The sequence below is a fragment of the Oncorhynchus masou genome, chromosome 19, assembly GCF_036934945.1.
Source record: "Oncorhynchus masou masou isolate Uvic2021 chromosome 19, UVic_Omas_1.1, whole genome shotgun sequence".
Classification (NCBI taxonomy): domain Eukaryota; kingdom Metazoa; phylum Chordata; class Actinopteri; order Salmoniformes; family Salmonidae; genus Oncorhynchus; species Oncorhynchus masou.
This window is the reverse complement of record NC_088230.1, coordinates 7,316,042-7,334,134: the sequence shown is the minus strand read 5'-3', so window position 1 is coordinate 7,334,134 and position 18,093 is coordinate 7,316,042. Positions and strand designations below refer to the sequence as shown.

At 44.5% G+C, this 18,093-nt stretch overlaps 1 protein-coding gene across 1 annotated transcript in view; it reads right to left on the bottom strand.

The window, feature by feature from the left end:
- The window catches only part of LOC135505748 (actin-binding protein WASF1-like), a 198,272-nt gene that overhangs the window by 6,946 nt on the left and 173,233 nt on the right, over positions 1–18,093 (bottom strand). Inside the window, 2 exon segments of the mRNA XM_064924836.1 lie at positions 4,378–4,550; positions 8,601–8,657. Of these exon segments, the coding sequence (XP_064780908.1) occupies positions 4,378–4,550; positions 8,601–8,657 (230 nt within the window).

Genomic DNA, 18,093 nt, shown 5'->3' with positions numbered 1-18,093 from the left:
TCACTATGAATACTTGGTGATGCCCTTCGGCCTGACCAACGCCCCAGCGTGTTCCAAGCGCTCATAAACGATGTGCTTAGGGATATGCTTAACATATTTGTGTTCGTTTACTTGGATGACATCCTCACCTTTTCGAGCTCCCTTCAAGAACACACTAAGCATGTCAGACAAGTACTCAAACGCCTCCTAGACAGCCATCTGTACGTTAAGCCGGAAAAATGTGAATTCCATTCATCCCGAGTACAATTCCTGGGATTTGTAGTGGAACCCGGTCGAGTCCAAATGGACCCCAGGAAGGTAGGGGCGGTAGCGGATTGGCCCACCCCCAAATCCGTTAAGGAAGTTCAGCGTTTCCTGGGCTTCACAAACTTTTACCATCAAGAACTTCAACTTGGTGGCAGCCTCTCTCTCAGCTTTAACCAAGGGTGGCAATGCAAGGTTTTTGTGGGGAAGAGAAGCTGAGACGGCCTTCCAAGGACTCAAGCAGCGCGTTCTCTCTGCTCCCATCCTGATACTACCGACTACGGATGAACCATTTGTGGTGGAGGTAGACGCATCAGAGGTTGGTGTTGGAGCTGTCCTCTCTCAGAGGGGTGAAGACAAGAAGCTTCATCCGTGCGCTTTCTTCTCACACCGGCTTACCCCGACTGAGAGGAACTACGATGTGGGGGATCGTGAACTCCTAGCGGTTAAGATGGCATTGAAGGAATGGAGACACTGGCTCGAGGGGGCTTCTCACCCGTTTCAAGTGCTTACGGACCACAAAAATCTGGAGTATATCCAGCAGGCGAAGCGGTTGAACTCTAGACAAGCTAGATGGTCTCTTTTCTTCAATCGATTCCAGTTTATCCTCACCTATCGGCCCGGGTCGAAGAATCTCAAACCGGATGCCCTGTCCCGAGTCTACGCTCCTGCCATTCGAGATGACACGGACATGCCTGTCCTTCCTGCTGCTAAGATTGTGGCTCCGATCTCGTGGCAAGTTGAGGATACCGTGAGACGTGCTCAAGCTAGCGAACCGGACCCGAAAGGAGGTCCTGCCAATCGGTTGTTTGTCCCCAAGGCAGTGAGGACTCAGGTCCTTCTGTGGGGGCACTCCTCTCGCCTCACCTGTCATCCGGGCGTAGGTCGCACCTTGGAGTTCATCCAGCGTAAGTTCTGGTGGCCTACCATAAGAGAAGACGTTGCCACTTTCGTCAATGCCTGTCCCGTGTGCTGCCAGGGCAAATCTTCTCACCTCCGCCCTCAAGGACTCCTTCACCCTTTACCTGTTCCCCACAGACCCTGGTCCCATATCTCATTGGACTTTATTACTGGACTTCCTCCATCCCATGGCAATACTACTATCCTAGTCATAATCGACAGGTTTTCAAAGGCGGCCAGGTTCGTCCATCTGACTAAGTTACCTTCTGCCAAGGAAACGGCTTTGGTAATTAATCATGTTGGTAATTAACGGAGTTGGTAATTAATCATGTGTTCCGAGTCTTCGGCATTACTCAAGATATGGTTTCTGACAGAGGTCCCCAGTTCGCCTCAAGGTTTTGGAAGGCCTTCTGCCAACTCATGGGGGCTTCTGCCAGTCTATCTTCAGGGTACCATCCGGAGTCCAACGGCCAAACAGAGAGGATGAATCAAGAGCTGGAAACCACCCTCCGATGTATGACTCGTGACAACCCGTCCACATGGTCATCCTTTATTGTTTGGGCCGAATACGCGCACAACACCTTGCGCTCCTCCTCCACTGGTATGTCCCCGCACGAGTGTCAGTTTGGCTATGCTCCTCCATTGTTCCCGGACCAGGAGGCAGAAGTCAGAGTGCCTTCAGCCTTGAAGTTCGTCAGACGCTGTCGGCTTATGTGGAGGAAGACCCGTCTTAATCTTATGCGTTCCTCACAGAGGTACCAACAACAAGCCAACAGACGTCGCCGTCCCGGGCCTACCCTGCGCCCGGCCAGAGAGTCTGGCTCTCCACAAGAGACTTACCTCTACGGGTGGAGTCTCGCAAGCTGTCCCAAAAATACATCGGTCCCTTCAAGGTTGCCAGGAGAGTTAACCCAGTTTCTTATCGCCTACACTTACCCAGATCCCTTAAGATTAATCCCACATTTCACATTTCATTGTTAAAACCTGTTGTTTTTTCCCCTTGTCCCGGCAGACAGACCTCCCCTCCGCCTCGTGTCATTGGAGGCCAGCCGGCTTATACCGTCCATCGGATACTGGATTCCCGCCGGGTGCAGCGGTCCTGGCAGTATCTGGTGGACTGGGAAGGCTACGGTCCCGAGGAGCGCTCCTGGGTTCCTGCCAAAGACATCCTGGATCCTGACCTCATTCGTCAGTTCAGGGCCCTCCACCCTGAGAGAGCTGGTAGGAACGTCAGGAGCCGTTACTAGGGGGGGGGGGATTCTGTCAGGATTTGGCCAGGGTTGTTCCGGGTTTTGGTCACCTAGATGCCCCCATTGTGCTTTTTGACCTTATGTTTTTTCCCTTGTTCCCCATAATTATTTGCACCTGTGCCTCGTTTTCCCCTGATTGTATTTAAACCCTTAGTTTCCCTCAGTTCTGTGCTCTGTGTTTGTATGTTAGCACCCAGCCCTAGTGTTCTGTGTATTCTTGTCGATTCCGGTGGATCCTCTTGTGGAATTCTGTTTTTGTTTTTGAGTATCTCTTGAGGCTTTTTTGTGCTATTCCTACCACCTTTTGGATTTGCCATTTTTGTATTGAAGGACTTCTCCTTTTTACTTTATTAAATACACTGTCTTAAGTACTGCTGTGTCTGCCTCATCTTCTGGGTTCTGCTGACTATTCGTGGCTCAGTTGGTTAAGTGACTGTTTCTCACTCTGGAGACCCAGGTTCGTAACCGGGTCCTGACAGATATTTTGTGGGTTATTGTCTGTGGTTAGTTGCATGTCAGCACTCGTTATATATAGCACCACGTTCGTGTTGTTGTTTTGTATAGTTTGTTTAAGTGTTCTTCATTTTCATGAAAGAAGAATGTATTCATATCACGCTGCACCTTGGTCTCCTCGTTATGACGAATGTGACAGTTAATCTACCCATCGTGTCCGAATTCAAAAATGCTTTATACAGCTAAAGCACAACATATGATTATGTTAGATCACCGCCAAGTTGAAAAAACACAAAGCCATTTTTCCAGCCAAAGATAAGTGTCACAAAATGCAGAAATATAGACAAAATGAATCACTAACCTATGATGATCTTCATCAGATGACACTCATAGGACATCATGTTACACCATACATGTATGCTTTGTTCGATAATGTGCATATTTATATCCAAAAATCTGTTTACATTGGAGCCTTACGTGCAGTAATGTTTTGATTCCAAAACATCCGATGATTTTGCATAAATACTCATAATAAACATTGATAAAAGATACTAGTGTTATTCACAGAATTAAAGATAGACATCTCCTGAATGCAACCGCTGTGTCAGATTTCAAAAAAACCTTACGGAAAAAGCATAATCTGAGAACGGCGCTCAGAACCCAAAACAGCCAGAGGAATATCCGTCATTTTGGAATCAACAAAGTTAGAAACAACGCCATAAATATTCCCTTACCTTTGATGATCTTCAACAGAAGGCACTCCCAGGAATCCCAGTTCGACATTAAATGCCTGATTTGTTCCATAAAGTTCCATAATTTATGTCCAAATAGCCACTTGTTGTTAGTGTGTTCAGCCCAGTAATCAATCTTCATGAGGCGAGAGCATTTCATCCAGACGAAAACGCGAAATGTTCCGTTACAGTCCTTTAGAAAAATGTCAAATGATGTATGGAATCAATCAATTAACATAAAACATCAATAATGTTCCAACAAGAGAATTCATTTGTCTTCAGAGAAGCTCTGGAATGAGAGGTAACTCTGTCGGGAGCGTGCGTCATGAGACCAAGGCTCTTTGCCAGACCACTGACTCAAAGAGGTCTCATGAGCCCCTCCTTTATAGTAGAATCCTCATTCAAGTTTCAAAAGAGATAGTTGACATCTAGTGGAAGCCCTAGGAAGTGCAACCTCATCCATATCTCAATGTGTATTCAGTAGGCCAAGCTTTGAAAAACTACAAACCTCAGATGTCCCACTTCCTGGTTGGATTTTTCTCAGGTTTTCACCTGCCATATGAGTTCTGTAATACTCACAGACATCATTCGAACAATATTAGAAACTTCAGAGTGTTTTCTATCCAATACTAATAATAATATGCATATATTAGCATCTGGAACAGAGTAGGAGGCAGTTCACTCTGGGCACGCTATTAATCCAAAAGTGAAGATGCTGCCCCCTATCCCTAAAAGGTTTTTAATAGCATACCACAATGCTCCATGTACAGAGATACAAGGAAACGCACATGCACACTCACCCAGACCTGTCGTGGTAGGTGGCGGAGCCGTTAGCCTCTCTTTCTTTCAAGGCCTCCTCAGAGTCGTCCTCAGCTAGCTCTGCCCCCAGCGCCAGTTTCTGCCACTCCTTCTTCCGGTCGTGAGGAGCCCGGGGTACCTTCTCAGTCTCCAGAGTACGGTCGTTTCCCCTTACCTGGAGGAGAGACGATGGAGGACGAGAAGGAAGAGAGGACAGACACGGGAGAGAGAGAAATTAGAGTTTTATTCTGCACAGAACTATTAGACAGAAACACAGAACTTTCCTACACCCCTCATGTCTGCTCTGATCACAAGTAGGGGGAAGAACTATCTGTTAATTTGACAAAGAGAGCGAGAAAGAGGAGTTGAAAGACAGGAGGCAAAAGAGAGAAAAGATATTGAATACAGAGAGAGTGCATACATTTCTGTGCCCATAACTAACTAGGCGGCGCGCACACACAAGCAAATATTATTTTGTCTCTTGGTTTTGCACAGCTGCTGTTGTCATAGCGAATCCTCTCATGGCATATTGACATAAAAACTGAGTAGGATAGCCTAGTGGTTAGAGCGTTGGACTAGTAACCGGAAGGTTGCAAGTTCAAACCCCGAGCTGACAAGGTACAAATCTGTCGTTCTGCCCCTGAACAGGCAGTTAACATACTGTTTCTAGGCCGTCATTGAAAATTAGAATTTGTTCTTAACTGACTTGCCTAGTTAAATAAAGGTAAAATAAAAAGGATGCTCATTTTACACATACAGTCCATTCAGAAAGTTTTCAGACCCCTTCCCTATTTCCACATGTTGTCATGTTACAGCCTTACACTAAAATGTAATACAATTTAAAAAATGATCACAATCCACACAGCATCCCATAATGACAAAGAAAAAAACGTTTTTTCGAAATGTTTGCAAATGTATTAAAAATAAACAATGCATGCATTATTAATGTAAGCACTCAGACCATTTGCTATGAGACTTGAAATTGAGCTCAGGTGGATCCTGTTTCCATTGTTCATCCTTGAGATGCTTCTACAACTTGATTGGAGTCCACCTGTGGTAAATTCAATTGATTGGACATGATTTGGAAAGGCACACACCTGTCTATATAAGGTCCCACAGTTGACAGTGCATGTCAGAGCAAAAACCAAGTCATGAGGTCGAAGGAATTGTCTGTAGAGCTCCAAGACAGGATTTTGTTGAGGCACAGATCTGGGGAAGGGTACCAAAAATGTCTGAAGCATGGAAGGTCCCCAAGAACACAGTGGCCTCCATCATTCTTAAATGAAAGAAGTTTGGAACCACCAAGACTCTTCCTAGAGCTGGATGCCTGGCCAAACTGAGCAATTGGGGGAGAAAGGCCGTGGTCAAGGAGGTGACCAAGAACCCAATGGTCACTCTGACAGATCTCCAGAGGAACCTCCGTGGAGATGGTAGAACCTTCCAGAAGAACAACCTTCTCTGCAGTACTCCACCAATCAAATCACATATTATTGGTCATATACACATATTTAGCAGATGTTATTGCGGGTGTAGTGAAATGCTTGTGTTCCTAGCTTCTACAGTGCAGTAGTATCTAACAATTCACGAAAATACACACTAATCTAAAAGTAAAAGAATGGAATTAAGAAATATATAAATATTAGGACGAGCAATGTCGGACTTGGCATTGACTAAAATACAGTAGAACAGAATACAGTATATACATATGAAATGAGTAAAGCAGTATGTAAACATTATTAAAGTGACTAGTTTTCTATTATTAAAGTGACCGTGATTCCATATCTATGTATATATGGCAGCAGGGTGGAGTAACCTGGGTGGTAGCTGGCTAGTGATGGCTATTTAAGTCTGATGGCCTTGAGATAGAAGCTGTTTTTCATTCTCTCTGTCCCAGCTTTGATACACCTGTACTGACCTCGCCTTCTGGATGGTAGCGGGGTGAACAGGCCGTGACATCGGGTGCTGTAGGTGTCCTGGAGGGCAGGCAGTGTGCCCCCGGTGATGCGTTGGGCTGACCGCACCACTAGGGTTGTGGCAGTCATGAAATTCCATCAGCCGGTGATTGTCAAGCAAATAACTAACAGTCTCACGGTAATTGACCATTAATTAACATAAACACATTTCCTGGCTTCCACATGTTGCCTACAAGCCGCTGATGCAGATCTTTGGGACATCTACATTTTAAAAAGTCAAATAAATCCATGTAATATAGCCTACACCTTCACAATAAATACATTTTTACATAGATATTCCTCATGTACAGATGGGATAGGGAGATGTGCAGTGCGATTGCATCGTCTGTGGATCTATTGGGGCGGTATGCAAATAGAAGTGGGTCTAGGGTGTCATGTAAGGTAGAGGTGATATGATCCTTATTAACTAGCCTCTCAAAGCACTTCATGATGATGGAAGTGAGTGCTACGGGGTGATAGTCATTTAGTTCAGTTACCTTTGCTTTCTTGGGTACAGGAACAATGGTGGACAGCAAGTGGGGACTGCAGACTGGGATAGGGAGAGAATGTATACGTCCGTAAACACTCCAGCCAGCTGGAGACCTTTATGGTAGAGTGGCCAGACAGAAGTCACTCCTCAGTAAAAGGCACATGACATCCCCCATGAGAAACAAGATGCTCTGGTCTGATGAAATCTAGATTTAACTATTTGGCCTGAATGCCAAGCGTCACGTCTGGAGGAAACCTGTCACCATCCCTATAGTTACGCATGGTGGTGGCAGCATCATGCGGTGGGGATTTTTTCAGCAGCAGGGATTGGGGGACTAGTCAGGAACAAGGCAAAGATGAACAGAGCAAAGTACATAGAGATCCTTGATGAAAACCTGCTCCAGCGTGCTCAGAACCTCAGACTTTGAAAAGGTTCACCTTTCAACAAAACAACAACTCTAAAGCACACAGCCAAGACAATGCAGGAGTGGCTTCGGGAAAAGTCTCTGAAGTCCAGCCAGAGCCCGGACTTGAACCCCATCGAACATCTCTTGAGAGACCTGAGAGCTTAGGGGATTTGCAGAGAAGGGATAAACTCCCCAAATTCAGGTGTGCCAAGCTTGTAGCGTCATACCCAAGAAGACTCAAGGCAGTAATCGCTGCCAAAGGTTCTTCAACAAAGTACTGAGTAAAGGGTCTAAATACTTATGTAAATATGATAATTCTGTTTTTTTTTTAATACATTTGCAAAAACCTGTTTTTGCTTTGTCATTATGGGGTATTGTGTTTAGATCGATGAGAAAAAAATATTACATCAATTTTAGAATAAGGCTGTAACGTAACAATATGTGGAAAATTCAAGGGGTCTGAATACTTTCTGAATGCACTTTTTATTGTTGGAATTGGCTAAACTTTGAAGATTGAGATATTAAATAAATGATAGAGAAGAAGCCTAGAATAGAAGGAGTGAAAGAGACTAGGTTTTAATGTCAGAAGTGAATGATTCTCTGTAGGAAGACAGATAGCTGGCTGGAAGGGAGGAGAGCAACGTGTTGAGATAGGGGAGACAGAAGGACATCTGTGGATTAGGTGAAGGAGGGGTTGAGGTCAGGAGGTGAGGTCAGATCCCCTTAAGGGAGTAATCAGGGTTTAGTATCTGTTTACCCTCTTCCTGTAGAACCATAAGATGTAAGGATTGGAGAGAATGAGTGTCTTAAGTGGGACGTATATAACTGTGATGGTGAGAAATTTTGCTGTCTGAATTACAGCTGTACAGAACCTTTGGGCAGAATTCAACTTGGTTAAAGCTTCTCTAGTGTCCGTGAGTTATTTACTCTGAAAAATAAGAACCTAACAATGTAAACGGGACACACAGAAGGTGGCACACACAACAGAAGTCGAAGGCAGAACTTAGAGCAGGTGAGAAAGGAAAGCTGTAGGACTGACTGACTGAATAGAACAAGACTATGCTGACATTTACGTTACAGGGCTTGTTACATTTACAGTACCACACAAAACATGGTGTCTATTATACGACAAAGTAAGAAAAAAAGATAAGATCCAAATAAGTCAATAGAATGTTACTGTACTTTAGTCATTTGTGCTTTTGTTTTGCCCAAATACACTACATATTCCCTAGTTCCCATATCTAGAGCACTGCGAACGTGACATTTGGTCTTTATAATGCATTATAACACTTCTAATTGTTGTCCTAGGGATTATGAGCTGCCAACACTTCACACACTGATACTGGAAGACACACGGTTTGTAATGAGACCACATACCTGCCCTGGGAGGTCTAAGTACCTATAGACCTGATCATACATGCCGGGGTCCTGCAACTACAAGAACAGAACGTCAAGAGAAGCACCAGGGAGCATGAATTAACACCACACAGCGCAATAGAACGTAATACCGCTGGCTGCTGAGAGTGGAAAAAATAGAAAGCAGCAGCAGGGCATTGGAACAGATGAGGAAGCAAAACTCTGTTAAACACAAAATGACATGACACAGCTGGACTCAATGGCAGCGCAGTCAGACACAGCAATAGAGCGCAAATCATACAATTTAACATAGTGCACGTGCCACTTACAAACCGAATGACAGTGGACTAGAGAGCTCTCACTTACACACACACATACACACACACACACACACACACACACACACACACACACACACACACACACACACACACACACACACACACACACACACATACATACATACATACATACACACACACACAGTGCCAAACAAACTCAAAGATAACAGAGCTGTTCAGCCATACAAAGACAATGAAGAGACAGTACAAAACAAGAATTCAACATAAAATAAAATAGCCTATTTGAACACACAAAAAGCACAAAGCAAGCACCTCGTGCATAACAGTGCAGCATGACACAACGCACACTAACACAACATGACAAAGTTGCTTAGCATTAGCACAACATGGTTAGCACCAGAAGGAAGCACAAGGCATACAGCAAAAGAACATGAGAGTCATCATTCATAGAAACACTTGGCTAGCTTACCATCAACAACATCCTACACAAAGACAGTTGGTGTCTCTACTCTGTTGCTATGCAGCAGAAATCTCAACAATGTGGTCAAACACTTTAGTTAGGTAAAGTATCTGCATCAAATCAATATGCTAATTAGGCACATTTGTTTTTAGAATTTTTATGCAACCTTGCTTAAACATCCTACACACAAGCATAATGAGACACTGATGATGCACTAAGGTATAACACATTTTTGAAATAACAGTTGTTGTGAGTCATTTGTTTGGACAAATGTGCAGTAAAATATCTGGAGTCTTGAGATTTAGCAGGTGGGGGTCACATCGCTGGACTGGATTGTATGTGACCACTTGTACTGTAGCATTAATACACCCGCATTGCTTGCTGTTTGGGGTTTTAGGCTGGGTTTCTGTACCGCACTTTGAGATATCAGCTGATGTACGAAGGGCTATAAAAATAAATTTGATTTGATTTGATTAAAAACACACGCACACACGAAAAATAGCTTGATCGATTGTTGATCAATCAACATTCCTGTTAGTAAGTACAGTTTAGCTCTAATGTAACTCATGCAGATAACTGATTTTGTTATACTGAACAAAAATATAAACGCAACAATTTCAAAGATTTTACTGAGATACAGTTCATATAAGGAAATCAGTCAATTAAAATACATTTATTAGGCCCTAATCTATGGATTTCACATGCCTGGGCAGGGGTGTAGCCATGTGTGGGCCTTGGAGGGCATAGGCCCACCCAATGGGGAGCCAGGCACTGCCAATCAGAATAATTCCCCCCCACAAAAAGTATCTATTACAGACAGAAATACTCCTCAGCACAAATACTGCCATATTCTCTCAAACAACGTTGGAGGTAAGCTTATGGTAGAGAAATGAACATTCAATTATCTGGCAACAGCTCTGGTGGATATTCTAGCTGTCAGCATACCAATTGCACGCTCCCTCAAAACATGAGACATCTGTGGCATTGTGTTGTGTGACAAAACTGCACATTTGAAAGTGGTCTTTTATGGTCCCAAGCACAATTTCCCCTAGTGTAATGATCATGCTGTTTATTCAGCTTCTTGATATGCCACACCTGTCAGGTGGATGGATTATCTTGGAAAAGGAGAAATGCTCACGAACAGGGATGGAAATGTGCACAACATTTGAGAGAAATAAGCTTTTTGCAAGTATGGAACATTTCTGGGATTTTTATTTCAGCTTATGAAACATGGGACCAACACTTTACATGTAGCGTTTATATTTTTGTTCATTGTAGTTTGTTTCTGTGACACATGCTCATTTGTATTAGTGATCAGGTGGGCGTGTGACACAACGGTGGGTTGTGATTTGACGTGACATGGATTGGGCCGGTGTCAGCCTCGGTGTGTTTGACTAATTGCAGTTGACCCCGCCCCCACCCTGTCGTGCCCAGAATAGTCAGTAGTCACACAGAAGAGAGAAGGAAACATAATGACTCTTAAAAGTAATGCACATTGATTAGCCACGATTAATCAGAGGCCATCACGCTGATGGAGAGGGGTACACAGACCAGAGAAGATGAAGTGAAAACCCCCTGTTTATTGTTCTCTCAAGCCTTTCCTTTAGCAGTTATTGGTTATGAGTATGTGGGTCACTGGGGTGTGTACTACAGGTGTCTTTACTAGGGATGCACGATATATCGGTGAACACATCGGAATCGGTCAATATTAGCTAAAAATGGCAACATCGGTTTCAGCCTGATGTCTAATTTAATGCCGGTATTAAAATCCGATGTCAAAGCTACCGTGCATACCTATATAACGTAGGTACATGAGGTAATGACGCCACGTAAAATGTGCTACACGTGCAACCCAGCATTCCTAATCTAGCCCACAATGTCTGCTGTGTGGATCGAGCAGTCAACAAGTCGAGCAGTCATTTAAAAGAGTATGGTAATTTCAGAGAGACAACTCAAATCCATGAATTAAAGCCAAGATAATGGAATTCATTGCCCTTGACAATCAACTGTTCTCTGTCGTGGGTGATGTTGGCTTTCACCGACTGGTCGAGCACCAGTACACAATACCAAGTGAGCTATTTTTCTGATGTTGCCCTACTGGAGTTACACAGTAATAGCGTCACTGCTATTAGCTTCACGACATACATACTATGGAAAGCCGTTTGGGTCTTTGTGTGTCAAAAGTTATACAGTAGCGCTGTCAAAAATAAACAAGCAAACACTGACCACGAACGATGTGTTTACAATACCACGTTGGTAATAAAGGGCTAGGTTTAGACCGCAACTTCTGGCGTAGCAAGGTTTAGCTTGGTACCTAGCTAGCACAAATACAACCAGCCTAAAAACAATGACCAGTAGAGACTGCAGTCATTTTCATTATTCTTAGTAATGATTTAGGAATCCTTGTGAGTAAGTATTAGCTATGTTGCCACTAATTTGTTCACCTATTAAAATTGAACTTCAGTTCATGAAAATAAATAGCTAGCCAGCTACTTAACCCTGTTGCCCAAAGCTAATGTTACAAGCAGCCAGATAGCTTCATCCGGCTAGTGAGGATCGACCGGACTGAGTTATGTGTTGCGAAGCTAGCCACAATAAGGATTAGGATCAATTGTGGAATTTGGGGTTTGCCTTCAAAATAAAAGTATGTCATTGACAGTGATGCAAATGAATACAAATAGTATAATTTTATTTTGAAAGCTAACCACAAAGTCCACTATTGCGGCGAATCCTTATTGTGGCTCGCTTCACATAGATGGGTCCGACCACCATTAATAAAATAAGAAATGTCTTATAAATTAGGGTTATTTTAGACACTAAAATAACACATCCTAGATCTGAATGAATGAAATATTCTTATTAAATACTTTTTTCTTTACATAGTTGAATGTGCTGACAACAAAATCACACAAAAATTATCAATGGAAATCAAATTGATCAACCCATGGAGGTCTGGATTTGGAGTCACACTCAAAATTAAAGTGGAAAACCACACTACAGGCTGATCCAACTTTGATGTAATGTCCTTAAAACAAGTCAAAATGAGGCTCAGTAGTGTGTGTGGCCTCCACGTGCCTGTATGACCTCCCTACAACGCCTGGGCATGCTCCTGATGAGGTGGCGGATGGTCTCCTGAGGGATCTCCTCCCAGACCTGGACTAAAGCATCCGCCAACTCCTGGACAGTCTGTGGTGCATGGAGCGAGACATGATGTCCCAGATGTGCTCAATTGGATTCAGGTCTGGGGAACGGGCGGGCCAGTCCATAGCATCAATGCCTTCCTCTTGCAGGAACTGCTGACACACTCCAGGCACATGAGGTCTAGCATTGTCTTGCATTAGGAGGAACCCAGGGCCAACCGCACCAGCATATGGTCTCACAAGGGCTCTGAAAATCTCATCTCGGTACCTAATGGCAGTCAGGCTACCCCTGGGGAGCACATGGAGGGCTGTGCGGCCCCCCAAAGAAATGCCAGCCCACACCATGACTGACCCACCGCCGAACCGGTCATGCTGGAGGATGTTGCAGGCAGCAGAACGTTCTCCACGGCGTCTCCAGACTCTGTCACGTCTGCCACATGTGCTCAGTGTGAACCTGCTTTCATCTGTGAAGAGCACAGGGTGCCAGTGGCGAATTTGCCAATCTTGGTGTTCTCTGGCAAATGCCAAACATCCTGCACGGTGTTGGGCTGTAAAGCACAACCCTCACCTGTGGACGTCGGGCCCTCATGGAGTCTGTTTCTGACCATTTGAGCAGACACATTCACATTTGTGGCCTGCTGGAGATCATTTTGCAGGGCTCTGGCAGTGCTCCTCCTGCTCCTCCTTGCACAAAGGCGGAGGTAGCGGTCCTGCTGCTGGGTTGTTGCCCTCCTACGGCCTCCTCCACGTCTCCTGATGTACTGGCCTGTCTCCTGGTAGCGCCTCCATGCTCTGGACACTACGCTGACAGACACAGCAAACCTTATTGCCACAGCTCGCATTGATGTGCCATCCTGGATGAGCTGCACTACCTAATAATAATAATACTGAGCCACTTGTGTGGGTTGGTGACTCCGTCTCATGTTACCACTAGAGTGAAAGCACCGCCAGCATTCAAAAGTGACCAAAACATCAGCCAGGAAGCATAGGAACTGAGAAGTGGTCTGTGGTCACCACCTGCAAAACCACTCCTTTATTGGGGGTGTCTTGCTAATTGCCTATAATTTCCACCTGTTGTCTATTCCATTTGCACAACAGCAAGTGAAATGTATTGTCAATCAGTGTCGCTTCCTAAGTGGACAGTTTGATTTCACAGAAGTGTGACATTGTGTTGTTTAAGTGTTCCCTTTATTTTTTGGAGCAGTGTATATTGCTACGTGGAAGAAATAGTAAGTGAAAGTATAGCTTTTGATGTTTTACTGGTAACGGGAACATATGTAAATGCCAACAAAATAACTTTTTGGTTAGTGTGGTGTGTGTGTGTGTGTGTGTGTGTGTGTGTGTGTGTGTGTGTGTGTGTGTGTGTGTGTGTGTGTGTGTGTTTATTTGACTATTTAACTGTACTACAATGCTTAAGAGGCTGCATTTTTTTAAATATCGGACAATATCGGTTACTGGCCAAAAATGTAATATCTGTGCATCACTAGTCATTACTGTTATAAATGTGGATGATGTCAGTGCCCCGTATAACTAACCCGTGCGGTCCTCCTTCATCTGAATGTGGTAGTGGCACACAGGAGTGTCTTGCTGTGTGTGTATATACAGTGTGTGTGAGTAATGTGACGGGCTCAGCATGAGAGGGGAGCTATGGGGAGGGAGGGGAGCTATGGTCCCCTTTACAGCCTGGAACAGATATCTAACAATCATTAGGTCATTAGCATGGAGACTGTATACTAGGTACATTGTACAAAATACCTACTTGTAAATATGTGATTAAGTCCAAGCTCAGACATCAGATCACAACAATCCTGGCAGTTAGTGGAAACACAAAACCCAAAGAGTGCAGGGAGGGGGTCTGTGTTAGTGGGTACCACACAGTGGTCACGGGTGCGGGAAGAGGGTGGCAGGTTTACCCAAAAGGTTACAATCACTGTGAAAAAAGCAGAATCCCACTAGTGTCCAGTCAGTGATCGTCTCAGATGCACCTTGTAGTTGGAGAAGTGATTAGCAAAGGGTTTCCAGGTAAGTAGCAGGGGTTTGAAGCAGAGTTAGTGGGGGTCCAGTGCACTGCTTTGAGGCAGGGCAAACCCAAAAGGATAGGGGGGCAGCAGGCTAACCCGAGGGTCTCAGGACGGGGTCTGAGGGGCGGGGGTTCAGAGGGGACTCTGATAAGGCCCTCCGGCCACACATGAAAAGGCAATTCCATCTGCACAGAGTCAGAGACAACAGAGACAGAGGAGAGGACGAAGGGAAAGAGAGAGGGAGGTAGGGAAGAGAGGGATACTAGCTAAGGCATTATAGAGGTTTCAGGAATCTAGATATATTCATAAGAATACATAAGCAGATACATATATTTCCCTATGTCAAATATAACTGTCCTACTAGCTCCAGAAACAACACACATAGCTATGTAGCCTATCTGTATGTGTTTGACAGACAGTGTATCAGGCAGTGATGTGTGAATTAGCTGTGGTCATGGCTGCTTATTGACAGTCTGTCCTTCCATCTTACTGCAACTGCTGCTCTTTCAATCTCTGGCCAGCTCGGCACGACAGAACAATGTAGGGTTGCTATGACAACCCCCGGGAGGGGTAGGGGGGTTGGAGCATGGGGTGGGGAACCTGACCAGTAACATTGTGTTTGAGTGCGGTAATGGACAGTTCCCTCTGATCTCCTCAAAGATGTTCTAGAGATGCTTGTACACTCTCTCTCTCTGTTCTATATATCACACGCACGCACGCACGCACGTACGCACACACACACACACACACACACACACACACACACCTGCCGGAGATGCATATTCAGCTGATCTAACTGCATTCAATGACCTCAGCAAGCGAGCGCAAGTCTTACAATGAGTCACGGACACGGTCACACACACTCAACCTGACGACACCCTTATCACTGTGTTTCTCACTCGCTCTCCCCTCTTTCACTCTTTTTCTCTATCTCTCTCTCCTTAATGAAGTTCCAATATGTTCATGCCAGAATCCTAGTCTTCACTTCTCTCACTATCCTGTAGTTGTATGGCTGTATGTCATGATGTGTCTGAACCCAAAGTGTGTGTGTGTGTAAAGTCCAGTAATCCTCCCTCCCTGGGCTCAGTGGGCTGCCATCCTAGCACTTTGTACGTGGTCTGTACTCTATACTATCTATTACAAGATGGCATAGCAGTTCAGACGTCTTTTGTCCTCGTCTTGCCGTGTCCCGTATATATATATATATTTACAACTTTTTTTCATACATTTTTTAAATTTTTTCCATAAACTCATCTTCAAAACACTCTCCTGCAACCCGCCTCACCAATTTATATCTATAAAAAAGTATTATTTACCTCAAATCTGTAATCCTCCAAGAAGCTAGCCAGAAGCTAGCCAGGAGCTAGCCAGGAGCTAGCCAGAAGCTAATCCAGAAGCTAGGTCAGAAGCTAGTTAGCTTCTTTACTGGCAAATTGTTAGTATTCAGCTAACCACGGTTTGTGGTCATCAGCTATCCTTTAGCTCGAAAATCTATCGCCAGTTTTGTACGGCGCAGCGCGGCTCAGAACGGAACATACCGGACCAATTTTTCTCTCCATGTCCCTGGATTTCTACCGCTAACTCTGGATATTCATACCTGGATCTCACAGCTAGCTAGCTGCTATCCGTGTGACTATCGGCTCTCGTCGATTCCGGAGCAAACATCAATTATTCTGGAGCTAGCCAGCTGAAGAGTTCCATCAATTACTCCTGGGCTGCAGTCACCTATCTGGACCCGTTTTACTGCCTACGCGGGAGCCACACCGGGCCTTCATAACTGGACTGCCATCGTTATCTACCCGAAGGAGTTATCCGGCTGGCTCATCCGTCGCGGCGTTACCTGAACGCCCATCTGCGGCCTGCTAACCGTCAGCTGTCTTATCGGCTGCTATCTGAATAGACAATTGGACATTTTTTTCTTTTTTTTTTTTTTTTTTTTTTCTTGGGCCTCTAACTATATCTATTGTTTTTATTTTTGTTGTTGTGTGATTTGGATTAATCCCCTCTACCACACGGAACCCCACTAATCTACTGACGGAACGCAAGAGGTGGCTAATAACAGACGTCCATCCTATGCTAGCTTGCTACCGATGGCCTGGCTAGCTGTCTAAATCGCAGTGACCCCCAACCAACCTCTCCACTCACCAGACCCTTTTGATCACTCGAGTAAGCATGCCTCTCCTTAATGTCAATATGCCTTGTCCATTGCTGTTATGGTTAGTGTTTATTGGCTTATTTCACTGTAGAGCCTCTAGTCCTGCTCACTATACCTTATCCAACCTATTAGTTCCACCACCCACACATGCAATGACATCTCCTGGTTTCAATGATGTTTCTAGAGACAATATCTCTCTCTTCATCACTCAATACCTAGGTTTACCTCCACTGTATTCACATTCTACCATACCTTTGTCTGTACATTATAACTTGATGCTATTTTATCTCCCCCAGAAACCTCCTTTTACCCTCTGTTCCAGACGTTCTAGACAAACAATTCTTATTGCTTTTAGCCGCACCCTTATTCTACTCCTCCTCTGTTGCTCTGGCGATGTAGAGGTGAATCCAGGCCCTGCAGTGCCTAGCTCCACTCCTATTCCCCAGGCGCTCTCTTTTGACGACTTCTGTAACCGTAATAGCCTTGGTTTCATGCATGTTAAGATTAGAAGCCTCCTCCCTAAGTTTGTTCTATTCACTGCTTTAGCACACTCTGCCAACCCGGATGTTCTAGCTGTGTCTGAATCCTGGCTTAGGAAGACTCCCAAAAATTCTGAAATTTTAATTCCAAACTACAACATTTTCAGACAAGATAGACCACCCTTACATACCCTTGTAAAACTGACCATCCTACCAATCCTCGACTTTGGCGATGTCATTTACAAAATAGCCTCCAATACCCTACTCAACAAATTGGATGCAGACAAGATAGGACAGTATGTATATACTGTACTCGATACCATCTAATGTATCTTGCCTATGCTGCTCTGTACCATCACTCATTCATATATCTTTATGTACATATTCTTTATCCCCTTACACTTGTGTATAAGACAGTAGTTTTGGAATTGTTAGTTAGATTACTTGTTGGTTATTACTGCATTGTCGGAACTAGAAGCACAAGCATTTCGCTACACTCGCATTAATATCTGCTAACCATGTGTATGTGACAAATAAAATTTGATTTGATTTGACTGCCAAAGGGGGCGGTGTTGCAATCTACTGCAAAGATAGCCTGCAGAGTTCTGTCCTAATATCCAATACTCTCCTCAACAAATTGGATGCAGTCTATCACAGTGCAATCCGTTTTGTCACCAAAGCCCCATATACTACCCACCATTGCAACCTGTACGCTCTCGTTGGCTGGCCCTCGCTTCATACTCGTCGCCAAACCCACTGGCTCCATGTCATCTACAAGACCCTGCTAGGTAAAGTCCCCGCTTATCTCAGCTCGCTGGTCACCATAGAATCTCCCACCTGTAGCACACGCTCCAGCAGGTATATCTCTCTAGTCACCCCCAAAACCAATTCTTTCTTTGGCCGCCTCTCCTTCCAGTTCTCTGCTGCCAATGACTGGAACGAACGACAAAAATCTCT